We start from the raw sequence: 14,817 nt of genomic DNA, 5'->3' as shown, positions 1-14,817 counted from the left end.
AAAAAAACCAAAACAAAACAGTGATCGCAAAATATTTGGCTGGTTTATTGAAATGAACTGTTAAAACCAAAACTTCGGAGGAGAAAGTTGAAAAATTATACTATTTTTAGGAGTATTTTAAATTTCCAATTAAAATGGGGTTCAATTTTGTTTCCAGTTGGATATTAAATTAGTCTTTTGACTTGGTGAGCCAAGGGGACTTATTTAGGGTAAGCAAATATTATTTATAGTGATTTTACCAAATTAGTTAAGGTTATAAAAGGTAAATAAATGATATGACAGAATGATTCAAAGAAATGTTTGACTGATTATGAAGAAGAGTAACGGAATACAGCTAAAACATTTGAAGGACTTAATAAAAATTATAAGCGGGTTAAAGAATATAGTAGTGGATTAGTAATTTACTAGATACGATAATTAAAGATGCCATCAGAAATTAGTAAATACCAATACTATGTCTAGTATAATTAGTGTTTAGTTCTAGGCGACCGCACATACGGCATACAGTGTACAATGGTTTTAAATCACTGTACCAGATTTTAGTTATACGTTTAATAAATATGATTTGGGTTAATACTTAATACGGTTGTGTGTACGGTGCTAATACGGATGTATATACGGTGACTGTATATACGTGATGTTGTTTTACTTTTAACTAGGGATCGACCCGCACGGACGTGCGGGTTTTTTTTTGCCAATTTTATTATGTAAAACATTTGCTATTCTTTATTTCAGAGTTGTATTAGTGAACTGTATGATATTAGCAAAACATCAATTATGTTTGAACCTGCAGTACACCACATGATTTTTTAATGTGTTTTTGATATATATTTAGTTTTTTTTTTCTTATTTTTGTTTGTGTTCTAGTTTTATTTTATTTTTATTGTATAGTATTTTTTTGTCATGTCGTTATATTTTGTAGTTTGTATAATATATATATATATATATATATCTTATTATATAAACCTTGATGACAAAATTACTCATTAACAAGATTGTGACACGTGTCAAATATATTGATTAGATGTCGACACGTGTCTAATCCTATTTACAGAATTTTATATGTTTATATTCAAAAAATGTCAAAGTTACTCATTAACAAGATAGTGACACGTGTCAAATATATTGATTAGATCATGACACGTGTCTAATTTTATTTACAGAATTTTATATGTTTATATTATAAAAAAATTATTTTTCTAAATCAAAAAGGAAAACTAACAAAATTAATCAAAAAGGAAAACTAACAAGCTCAATATACTTTATAATTAGATTGTACGTGTGTTCTCAATAAAATTTGACATGTGTTAACAAAAACGAAACTAATTAAACATGTATATTAATCAATAAATAATGAATAACAAAGTTAAAAAGAATAACATAATTTTAGTCGAATATAAATTGTATTTATCGTTGTAATATAAATTTTTATTGTAAGTAAGCACACCAAACCTTGAAAGAGTAATGAACTTAAAAAAAAATTCAATACATGATGTGTATTAGTATAGTTTTACATGTTTTATTTTAAAGATTTTAATGCATGTAGTAATATGAAAAACCTGAAAGAAAAATAGAAAAACTGAGTTTGTAGGAATGAATTTTTGGTTAATTGATGAAAACAGACAAAAGTATTACTTATGAAATTACGACATATAGTAGAATAGTATTTAGGATATTTTTGAATTTCCAAACTTTTTGTAGATGTTAACTGATTTTTTTACTGATTGTTTATTGTTAAATTTAAAAAACTAACCAATATACATATTATCTCATATGATGCTCATATTAGTTTTTTAATTAAAATTTTAACTCTAATACATGAAGAAGTGAATTATGATTTTACGATGAAATAGATAGTTAAATGTGATTACTAAACTGAATGTCTAACGATGAAATTTATTTTAGATTAAAAAAATTCAAATATTAATATATATCATTTTTTTAAAATTGATTCAAGAATATTATACATATTTTTTATGTTTGATTTTATAATTTGAACGAATGTATTTTTGTAATGCATATGTTAAAACATAAGATAATACGAAATATATTATAATTTATAGGAATGAATCTTCACTAATTTGATGGTAATGTCTATATATCTTTATATATGTTTTTATTTTATAACTTTCACTTATTTAAAATTGATTATGGAATGAGTTAAAATTAGTACTTATGAGATAACAACATAACAAATATGTCTTAAATATGTTGATTCAGTATTAAACCTGAAAGAAAAGTAGAAAAACTGAGTTTGTATGAATGAATTTTTGGTTAATTGATGAAAACTGACAAAAGTATTACTTATGAAATTACGACATATAGTATAACAGTATTTAGGATATTTTTGAATTTCCAAACTTTTCGTGGATGTTAACTGATTTTTTTACTGATTGTTTATTGTTAAATTTAAAAAACTAACCAATATACATATTATCTCATATGATGCTCATATTAGTTTTTTTAATTAAAATTTTAACTCTAATACATGAAGAAGTGAATTATGGTTTTACGATGAAATAGATAGTTAAAAGTGATTATTAAACTGAATGTCTAACGATGAAATTTATTTTAGATTAAAAAAAAATTCAAATATTAATATGTATCATTTTTTAAAAATGATTCAAGAATATTATTCATATTTTTTATGTTTGATTTTATAATTTGAACGAATGTATTTTTGTAATGCATATTTTAAAACATAAGATAATACGAAATAAATTATAATTTATACGAATGAATCTTCACTAATTTGATGGTAATGTCTATATATCTTTATATATGTTTTTAATTTATAACTTTCACTTATTTAAAATTGATTATGAAATGAGTTAAAATTAGTACTTATGAGATAACAACATAACAAATATATCTTAAATATGTTGATTCAGTTTTATTGCGAATTATATTTTGTTAATTTTTATTTGTATTTTCAATTCTTACTAAGATATAGACTTGATATGATTTATTAATTGTGTTTGATATAAAATATTTAGTTCTATGCATTAAGATGAAATGTATAATTAAACTTAAAATATGGTTTATTACGATGTTATAGATATTTAAATGGTACTCCATGTCCTATGAGAGTTTCTGGATAAAAACACAAACATTAATAAACAATAAATATTATGTCATTTATAAAATTTCAACCAATAAGAAAATATACGGAAAACGATATATTTCTCCAAGAGAATATCATATCAAGCCAGATAGAGCTTAATCTATTATCACGTGCTATATATCTTCCAGAAAATATTTCTCAATTTATCTCTCATACTCCATAGTTCAAGATCTATATCTCCTTTGAAACATAGTTTTCACCTAATTACCCACAAACATCGGTTTTGCTCGGTTCACTATTTACTGAAACAAATAAATAAAATAATAAAACAAATATAACATGATTTAAACCGAATTAAATTAAAGATTTAATTATGTTGTACTCCTATCCCAAGAATTCTTTTCTACACATCCACTTTAATTCTACATACCCCTCTTCTTTAATGAAAAGACGAAATTACCCCTCTAACAATTTTTAAATAAAAATCCAACATCCTAGCATTATATAGCATTATATATACATATAATTTGTAACTCAATTAATAGTTTTAGCATTGGTGTAATTGTTAAAACCGGTTATGTTAGCGGATTTATGAATTAGCCACTATATTTAGTATAAATACTTTTAAATAATTGTTTTTTAAAAACTATTATTAAAAATAAAGAAAATAATTTTAAAGAGGATATATCATTACATTATAAATACTCTAATTTTAATTTGTTAAAAAATCTTTGAACTACCACATGTTTAATAATTAGTAGTTTATGATTAATTAAACCCGCTCAATTAAATAAGCATTAAATTTTTAAGTTGTTATTTATAATTGATTTAATGTATTCTATGTTTGTTTATTAAATAAAATATTAAAATAAAATAAACATATTTATTAAAACCTGTTTACGAAGCCAAACTCAATTAATCAAAAAAGTATATATAAGAAAATAATTAGGAAAGACATCCAAAAGAAAAGACCTTGATCAAAAGAAAATAAAAAACATCGAAAAGTCCAAAATTAAAACCAGATGTAATTAGCTCTTTGTCGTTGTACTTGCTCCCTCATAACCACCATTGAATTTGATTACTAATAAATTTTATTTAATTACTACAAATTATTTTTATAATAAGATAAACGAATTAAGAAAATATCTCGCGGCGTAGCGCGGATGTCAACCTAGTTAAAACATTTTTTTATTATTAAAAGAGAAGTATAAAATTAAAAATGTCCAAAATATCTAACTTAATTATTTAAATTGCCATTGAATTATTTAGGAAGGAGAAGCTTAATTGAAATTGAGAACGGTGAATCTGTCATAGAAAATCGGAATTATGGATTAGACCCGTTTGACTGAAGGGTCCGCGCGTTTATCCGTTAACCCACCTGTTGATGAGTGGTTCATTACAAATGTTAATTGGGCCTAAATGTTGAAGCATGATTTTGCATTTATTGGGCCTTTACGTATATTACTGGATTCGGAAGTGTCCGTTAGGTCTTCGTATGCTCTTAAAATCTACAAAAACAACTATCAATCAATATCATTAATCGCAAAAAAACATATTTTAAGTATATTCCTCTATATCCTCCACTATTACCTTTTTTTCCTAGAAATAATTAACTAAAAATCCTCCTCCTATATCAATCATGCCTATATCATCGGTTACCAAAAAATCTTAAACGTATTCAATATCAAAGATTGTACTTGCCCTCCAAGATTTACGATATTCGATACCCTAGGTTGAGTACTTTACTATAAACTCATCAAAGTAAACAATTACCTCATTTCAAAGAAAACACTATCTTCCTCCTTTATATAGCAATGGCACAATCAGTTGCATTTCTTAATGAGGTCAAGCGGTACAAGACATCTTAGCGAGTGCAAGCCCGAGTCCTTCACATCCGGAAAACATACACAACAGGTTTGGCGAGATACTTGACATGTACAAGTAAGTTATACTTTCTTTTACTATTTATATTTATTTTCGTGTGAAAACACTCATATCAACAAACTATGATTGGGAACAAAGATTATAGGGACCGTGTGGAATAATTCACCACCCTTTATATTTGCTTAATTTTTTAACTCATAAGGAGATATCACTCTTAATTTGTCTATTTTCTCATTATAGCAACTCGAATTAGAAACTCAATTGTATGATGGCCATGGAAAATTCACACCTTCAGAACAAGAGGCAACTAGAAATCATTATATTCTTGGAGAAATATATACTCTTTGAACATCTTTAATTTGTTTGTTTCTTAACATGTTATCTAAACAATTCCGATTTTTGTTTTATTTATTTAAAATTTTTATCTAGCTATGTGGAGCTTCTTATAACTGTACTTCGTTTCTAATTTACTTACATATACATTATTGCATGTTCATAAATCAGCCTTATATAGAATTCATGACCATTAGCTATAATTAAGTTGGATTCTTTGTGATCCTCCTTTTGTGAAAATAACAAAAAAGACAGCTCGTGACTTTGGCCTATATGTAAAAATCACAATCGAACAACTGAGATACGAGGATGCAATTAATAACCACGGAAGTGGAGAGATCTCAGATGTTCGACTTCGACAGCTGACGGGAGAGAAACGCAGAGTCTAATAATGTTTCATCTCGAAAAACATGTAGAAGCTCGAACAATTATAGTCATCGTGGCCATGAATACCTTAATTGCAAAGATTAGATTGACAAAGAGTTTTGAATTTGAGAAATTAGTGTTTACAAAATAAAAAAACCATATCAGACAAAAATCAGGAGAACTAGCTTTACCTAAACCGGGAGATGTTTTTTGCTTATCGGAATTAATTTTTATTTATATGGCTAAATTTTGGAATTATAGTTATGTTCTCTATTTGTCAATGTTTATATCTAATGAGAAAGATAATGTTGCAAATGTAAAAATATAATATATTTTTCAATCGATAATTATTTTTTTCTATTTCTTTCTGATATGTTAAAAATTGCTTAGTGACTACAAAGCTTTTGGTTATTGAGCCTATATGTTTTTGTGTAACCTCGATATTTAGGATTTGAGATAGCTTGATCCTGATATTTTTCGAAGAACACCAACCACATATATGAGCATAACAATGCACCATATGATGTTTTAATAGAATTTTTTTTTGTAAACACTTTTTTTGAAGAACACACGTTATGTAGACACATCAAATTCATCTTTATATTTTTAACTAAATGGTCCAATTGGTGACCAATTTTTAGAATAGAATGTGTTGTTCCTTGTTTTTTTTTTCATTTTTGTTACCATTTACAAGTAATTTATTTTCCAAATTTTAACATGTAGACCCCACACTATTCCTAGTAGTTCATTTTTTTAGAATCATAGAAGAAAATGGTTCCTCTTCAAATTTGATAAGGAACAAATTTCCTTACTCATTAGTGTTCTATCATTTTTCTCATTTTTTTAAATTCTTATTCCTCCAAGTTTTTTTCTTCCTCAATCATATATATAAAAGTAAGGTTTCACTCTCTCTTTATTGGTCCATTTAGCATTTAAGTTTTTAAAAATTAATAATTATTTTAAATTAAATAAAAATGTAATAATGTACATTAATCTATACTTTAAATCCATATTTTACTACTAAATTGTAACTGAAATTACATAAATTATGAATTGACTATTTTATTTGACTATTCATTTCATTCCAACACACTATAAATTATAATTGTAACTCCTCTAATTAAATTATATTATAAATGTAACTTTCAACCCTTGGAATCTTATAAATAATCATTCTCACATATCATCCACCATATCTAGAATCCTAAATATTTTTTTTTAATTTTGTTTATGTTCTTGCATGGGTTCAAAACTCATAGTAAGAATGTGATTATATAATTGTACAATTTTTTTTTTGTTTTTATGTATTTCTTCCTTCCTTCTTTGTATTTTTATTATTTTTAATTTTTAATTACATATGTATAATAAATTATTTTAGAAATGTAACTTACATCCCTTGAAATCTTATAAATAATCATTCTCACATCATCATCCACCATATCTCATATTCTATATATTATTTGTTTTGTTTATGTTCTTGCATGAGTTCAAAACTCATGGTAAGAGTGTGATTATATACTTTTTTAGATTTCTCTTATATTTTGTTCAAATTTATTTCTTTGTTTTTAGGTATTTTTCCTTCTTTATTTGTCTTCTTATATTTTTAATTTTCAATCACATATGTATTATAAATTTTTGGTGGCTGCAAAAAACAATTATTCACTCTCTCCTTGGTCCATTTAGCATTTAATTTCTAAAAAAAATATTTCTTTTTAATTAAGTAAAAATATAATAATGTACATTAATTTATACTTTAAATCCACACTTTACTACTAAATTGTAAGTGAAATGACATAAATATGAATTGACTATTTTTCCATTCATTTTCATTCAAACACACTATAAATTATAACTGTAACTCCTCTAATTAAATTATTTTAGAAATGTAACTTTCATCTCATGAAATCTTATAAATAACCATTCTCACATCATCATCCACCATATGTCAAATTCTAAATATTTTCTTTGTTTTGTTTATGTTCTTGCTTGGATTCAAAACTCATGGTAAGAGTGTGATTATATATTTTATTAGATTTATCTTATTTTATTCAAAATTTATTTCTTTGTTTTTATGTATTTCTTCCTTCCTTCTTAGTCTTCTTATTATTTTTAATTCTCAATTACATATGTCTAATAAATTATTTTAGAAATGTAACTTCCATCCCTTGAAATCCTATTAATAACCATTCTCACATCATCATCCACCATATCTCAAATTCTAAATATTTTTTTTTTGTTTTGTTTATGTTCTTGCATGGGTTCATAACTCATGATAAGAGTGTGATTATATATTTTGTAATATTTATCTTATTTTGTTCAAATGTTTTTTATATGTATTTCTTCCTTCCTTCTTTTTCTTCTGATTATTTTTTAATTTTTAATTACAAATGTATAATAAATTTTTGGTGATTGTAAAAAACAATTATAGATGCAGATTCAACAATACTAAATTTCGATCAAAACCCAATGAGGGAATGAAGCTAAAAAAATCATCTTCATTCATGTATATTTATTTTATTTTTGAAAGTATGCAATGTTTTAACAAAATAAACTATTCTAATCGAATTATTAAATAAATTTTTTAACTCTCTCTTACCTCCAAAAAATTTGTAATCATTTTATTTAGTTCTTGTGATCCAAAATATAATTGTATAAAGATCATTATAATTTTTCTTTAATTCAAAAATTTGTAATTTAATGATTTTCTATATAAAACACAATTTGATATTCCATTTCCAAAATTTTACTATAAAGAATAAATCGTTAGAATTTTACCTAGCAATATAGCTTAAACTAAGGTGAATATAAACAAGATTAAAAAGTAAATTAATCTTTGGGATGTTTTTATTGCATTTCATATGATTTTATAGAATATATATTTAATTGATACTTAAAAAATAATTTTGGAATTTAATTATTAAATGGTTTAGGTAAATTTTGAATATCATAGTAAATTTATATTTTTACCATTAACAATAGTTTTTAAATAAGTGGTATATCTTGATATTGTATGATTTGAATTAATAAAGTGTATTATTGACATTTACAAAATTTGTTTGTTAGATATGTATTTTTACGGAGAATTTCAAAAATACATCATCTTCAATCTCATTTTTCAGAAATACTATTTTAAAATTTTTATTAAAAAATCTTCTCATAAAATTCTAATAGTTTTATGATTATTACATAAACTAAAATGAATTAATATAACTAATATAACAACCCGCGCATATGCACGGGACTGTACCTAGTAAGTTACCAATAGGAGCCTTTTGGAAAATAGCTCTGATCAGTTCAATAATTAAACTAAACCATAGCAATTTAATAATAACAACTCCATTTTAATATAATTTTTTTTTGTAAACACATTTTTTAAAACACATATTTTATAGACACATCAAATTCATATTTTATATTTTAAACTAAATTTTGGAAAATAGCTTTGCTCACTTCAATAATTAAACTAAACCGAACTAACAATTTAGTGATAACAACTCCAGTTTTAACTTTAAAAAAAAACTCCATTTACGATCTCAGGAATCCGGTTCAATAACTAATCCCAAGTTTAGTTTAATAACCTCAAGATCACAACCAACGTCATGACTGCACACCTAAGCTGTATGGAATCGAAAGCGGGTGTGCGGAAGCGGAAGCGTATGGAATCGTAGAAGCGATATTTTTGAAAATTAAAGAAGTGGATACGTGTTGGAAATGTTTTTCATATATATATATATATATATATCAAAATGTTTTTGATAAACGATTTATTATTTTAACACTGACAAATAAAGAAAAATATATGTTTGTTATTCTATAATATTATTACAAATACAAATAATCAATGGATCAAGATTTGAAGTTAACAACCGATTAAAAAAGTTAGATACCATTAACTATGTCTTTTAAAAAAATACAAAATTGGGCCAATTGTAGTACAACCAAAATCTTTAATGGGCCACTTTTATTTTTCTTTTTTATTCGATCCTATCATATTCATATGTACTGTATGTATCTCCTCTTCTTTATCGAAATCCACTTTCCAAACAAAGATTTTGTGACAGAAAATCAAACCGATCGGAGAAGCTTGGTCGAGACTCGAGACAATGAAGACAGGTCGAGACAGTGTTAAGATGAAAGCGGCGGATCGACGACAGTTTTTCTCGAAAATGAAGACGGTGAAGATGACGGCCTGACGACACGACAGCAGCTGACGAGTTTGGCAATATATTTGGAATCACACAAGTAGATCAACACTAAGTTTATTAACCTAAGCTTGACCTAAGCTTTGTCTATTGACCTAAGCTTGACTCAAACTTTGTCAGTGAAACTCTTTTCTCAAAGAAAACCTACTTCTTTATTTTTTTCTAATCACTCCTTGTTTATTGTTTTATGATCTGATATGAAAAACTTTGTCACGGTCGCAAATCAAAAAAATATTTTATTCTTTCCACGGGACACCAGTTGGCTAATATTGTGAGTCACCAAATATTGTGCTTAGGTGTAATTAATTGTTTTAATGAATTGTTTTAATTTATGTGTCAGTGTGAAACAAAGAAATTTTATTTTATCGATTGTTTGGTAAATCTACATATATATTTTTAAATACTAATTATTTTAGAATATTATAGTATTTTAATTTGTTTCATATATATAATATTATAATTGTTTGTTATATTTGCATTATTATTTTGAGAAATATTGAAAATATTAATTATTGTATTCTAATTGTAAGAAAATAAAATTTGTTAATTTATCAAACAGATAAATTTATTTTTACCAATCTGCCGATGTGGAACATTAAAATACATAATTTTCTTCGTAGATTGAGTAATATATCTTTGTTTTAAAAAATTCAAATCACAACATATGTAGAAAAAAATATATAGATTTAAAATCATAAATTAAAATCTGAACAAAATCTTCCAAATATAATTATTAAAATAATAATTTGGATATTTATATACAAAAATTTTAATTTTTAAATTCTGATTGGTTTGCAATGTTAAAATCTTTTAATTGTGTTTGGTTATATGAATTGTAGATAATTATTTATAAAGTTGTTTGGATACATAGATAAAAGTAGTGGCATAAATTGTAACTCTTCTGAAAATGAAGATTTATTTTAATTTTGTATTTAAAAACACTAATGTAGATATTCAACTAGGTACTAATCGGTAATTTGTACTGCAACACGGCAAAAAAACATTTTTTATAAGTTTATTAATTTGTTCGATATGAGCTGTTCGGATCAATAGTGAGATTTTTGTGGAGTTTTTTTGTCGGATATCAAATTAATACTATCTTAACTATCAAATGATTACTATCTAGTTGTTTTTGTATTATAAACTGTTTAACAAATACACACCATACAAATTATATTTTTAAGGTAAAATTACTTTATTCTAAATTATAAACCAAAAACTGATACTAGAGAAACAAACCTTATTAATTTGTATTAATTTGATAAGCGATTGTAGAAGTTGCACAATTTGATATCATATTAATTACGTTAGTCTGGACAGTCTCTTTAGCCTCAGTTTCGACCATCATTTGTAACCCGTCTCTTTTTTTTATCCTATATTTGGCTAAATCTTAGCTCGTCAAAAAAGAGAAATTTCGATTACTTGTCTTAAAGAACATTATAATTGAATGAAAAACTATGGACAACAATCCCATTTGTTTTAAGCAGTACCAAAACTCTTCTCGTATTGTTGCTCAAATCTCTAAAATACCAATTATAAAGAAGAATTTTGATGCATCTTATGCACTTTGTTCTTTCTCGGAGCCCACGATATCGAACCGTATATGTAGATATTTTCAAGAGTGTTTTTGACAAATGTTAGAATATGTTCTAGTTTAGCTAAGCTGAACATATGTTTCACATTAGTCTGTGTTAATTGGCCTGTGTTAATTGGCTAAACGATGAGGAACTTTTACATAAATGAATATTTTTTTACATATACTACATAACATTGTCTACTAAATAAGAAATAAAATATTAATTATCTTATTACATTTTTGGTTTACTTCCATAGAATCAAAGTGAATCATCCAATTTTCTGGACCATCAAAGTAATTTTTCGGGGTTGGCTTTTGTGATTCGAGAAAAATGCATTTTCTCTACAAATTTGTTTACCCAATTCTACATACTAAAAAAATCTAACACATAGCTCTCTTTATTAGATTAATTTGACACATAATTCTGTTATAAATGGTACAAAGTCTACCAAAATGTATTCCCCTTGTAAATCTGTCACATAAATCTTTGACAATTAAGCATGTCACCAAATGGACTAAATCTACTAAATAAATCTATTTTAAATTACTCTACAATGACTACATTTTAATATACTACGTTGATCTACCATATATATAGAATATTTACTATACAAATCTAAGATAATTAAGTCTACCATCATCACTACATTGGTTAACTTACTCAAATTTCTCAAAAAAAAAAAAAAATTTTTTTGTTATACATGAAAACTACATATAATGACAAAAGATGTAATATTGTTAAATTCAAAATATAATAAGAACATAAAACCATCTTTAACTTAAATTCAAAACTCATTTCCATTTCCATACCCTTTTAAAAAAAAAAAAAATTGGATAAGGTTGATTAAACCGGTTTTAACGAACGCAATACAAATACGCCTCTGGTTTAATAGAATTTCTTTCCGAAAATGTTAACCGATGGAATTACATTTTTGTCGGGTCATATAACATTACGTGTCGAATTTAATTGGATGAACTGCGTGGACGTCTTATTATTAGTCACATCGCCGCAGCTAATAAAAACAAGCGATGAGCGATCTCATCGTCTTACTTCGCCGTCGCCTGTAACCGTCCGGTGCTAATTCGCTTCACAATCTGTGTAAGAAGATGAGAATCACGCCAATCTTGTTATGTCTTGTAATACTTGCATTGTCTTCAAGCTCTCATGTCCTGTCCGATCAGATCTTCCCTGCTCATCTAGGTCTATTATCACTTCCTCTCTCTCTCTCTCTCTCTCTCTCTCTCTCTCTCTCTCTCTTTCTCTCTTCTCTTCATTTCCGATCAAAATTCGAGTTTAGGTAATGAATAAAAATGTTTCATGTATTAGTTGGAACGTTCAGCAGAAACAATCGTGAACCAAAGTACAAGATTGAGTTCCTTCCTCAAGATTCACCTTTTCACCCGGTAATGACTCAATCTTCAGATTTGTATTTTCAAGCTTAATTTTTTGAATAGAGTTTCGCTGTGACTTTGGCGTTTTATTAACTAAGTGAGAATATATGGTTATGGTATGGTGGATCATGGGCGTTGTGTTGTAGTCACATATTTGATAGTTTCAAAGCTTTTTTTTTTTTATTGCATTTTGATCTTAGTTATAGTGAGTAGAGATAGTTGTTACATAGATTTCCTTGTGATTTTGCGTTATGATTCTCATTTTATTGTTATTAACATGGTGATAATCTGAAATCTATGGTTATGGTGGATAAGCTTGGGCGTTTTTACCACAATTTATACAGTTTTTGAAGCTTGTTTTTGCACTTTGACCTGAGTTACTTTGAGTGGAGGTAGTTGTAAGATAGATATCCCTCTGTGATTTTGGCGTTTTGATTCTCTAATATTGTTGTTTGTAGGGTCATAATCTGGAATCTATGGTTATGGTGGATAAGTGTGGGCGTTTTAATCATAATATAGATAGATTTGAAGGGGTTTTTTTCACTTTGACCTTAGATACGTTGAGTAGAGATAGTTGTAAGTTGTAACATAGAGATCCTTCTCTGAATTTGGCATTTTGGTTCTCTAATATTGTTGTTTTGCAGGGTGATAATCTAGAATATATGGCTCTGGTGGATAAGTGTGGGAGGGTATTAGTTAGATAGTTTTGAAGCTTATTTTTTGCTCTTTGAACTGAGTTGCTATGAGTAGAAATAGTTGTAACATAGAGGCCCCTTTGATTTTGGCGTTTTGATCCTCTAATATTGTTGTTTATAGGGTCTTAATCTGTAGTCTATTGGTTATGGTGGATAAGCGTTGGTGTTTTTAATCACAGTTTAGATCCATTTGTAGCTTATTTTTGCACTTTGACATGAGTAGATATAGTTGTAACATTGAGAATCTCTGTCGTTTTGATCTATAGTATTGTTTTATAATAGGGTGAGAATCTGGAATCTATGGTTATGGTGGATAAGCATGGGGGTCGATTTTTATGTTACTTACCAAAGGAGGTAAAGGCAACAAGTGGATGGACTTCTACTCAGCAAAATATTAGTACTGTGATGATGGATACACACAAACAGGTGAAGCTAAGGACTCCTGATGAATTGCTCCAATCACTTAATGAAAAATGTCTCATTAGGGTAAGCGCATTTTTAATAAAAATGGTTTCTTTTGACACTGATTAACAAATTTCTATAACACTAATCATTCACTGGATATGAGCAGCAAGAGGGTTGGTGGTCTTATGAGTTTTGTCATCAGAGGTATGTACGGCAGCTACACGTTGAGGATGAAAAGGTTTGCTTTTCTGATTTCTCTCTATTTTTATCACTTGTTTCTCTTCTTTAATCCTACAATCACTCACTGTGTAATGCCTGTGGCCCTTGTATCCTAACCACCGCAGATTGTTCAAGAGTTTTTATTGGGTACTTTTGACCCAGAGGCAACTGCGGCTTTTAATCAAACTGTATCTGATGCTTCCACTGATGCATCTCAGAGGTATAAGCCGAGGTTTTACATAACCTTTATAGCAGCAGAAAGATATATCTCAGCTAATCTCTTATGGTGTTGTTGTTGTTGTTGTAGGTATCACTCTCATGTATACACCAATGGGACCACCTGTGATCTTACTGGATCACCCCGAGAAGTCGAGGTATCTAATTTAGTTTCCTGCATTGCATTCGGACTCATTTGCCTTACGATTCATTATACTTGAAATTGCTCTATGCAGGTGAGGTTTGTATGCGCGGAAACCAGGGCAATGGTCACTTCAATCACTGAGTTATCCACTTGCAAGTACGCACTGACTGTTCAGTGCCCAACCTTGTGCAAGCATCCGTAAGTAATGTTATTTCCCGTAAGGCCAATTTCAAAGTGAATTTTCTTCCTGCTCAATTAAATGTCCACATCAGAATGTAACCATATGTTTCATCTTGCATGCTAATTACCATTAGTTGAAA

General features: G+C 27.2%; 1 protein-coding gene across 2 annotated transcripts in view; it reads left to right on the top strand.

The window, feature by feature from the left end:
• The window catches only part of LOC104719229 (protein OS-9 homolog), a 4,029-nt gene continuing 1,600 nt past the window's right edge, over positions 12,389-14,817 (top strand). The window contains exons 1-7 of one of the 2 annotated variants that reach the window (XM_010437092.2): positions 12,389-12,626; positions 12,753-12,829; positions 13,795-13,998; positions 14,084-14,155; positions 14,262-14,356; positions 14,444-14,510; positions 14,589-14,695. In XM_010437092.2, coding sequence (XP_010435394.1) covers positions 12,533-12,626; positions 12,753-12,829; positions 13,795-13,998; positions 14,084-14,155; positions 14,262-14,356; positions 14,444-14,510; positions 14,589-14,695 — 716 coding nt within the window. In that variant the 5' untranslated portion in view covers positions 12,389-12,532. The remainder of the gene's footprint in view (positions 12,627-12,752; positions 12,830-13,794; positions 13,999-14,083; positions 14,156-14,261; positions 14,357-14,443; positions 14,511-14,588; positions 14,696-14,817) is intronic. The other variant, XM_010437093.2, reaches the window with a different exon arrangement.

The sequence above is a fragment of the Camelina sativa genome, chromosome 10, assembly GCF_000633955.1.
Source record: "Camelina sativa cultivar DH55 chromosome 10, Cs, whole genome shotgun sequence".
Classification (NCBI taxonomy): Eukaryota; Viridiplantae; Streptophyta; class Magnoliopsida; order Brassicales; family Brassicaceae; genus Camelina; species Camelina sativa.
This window is presented reverse-complemented; position numbering and strand designations above follow the sequence as displayed.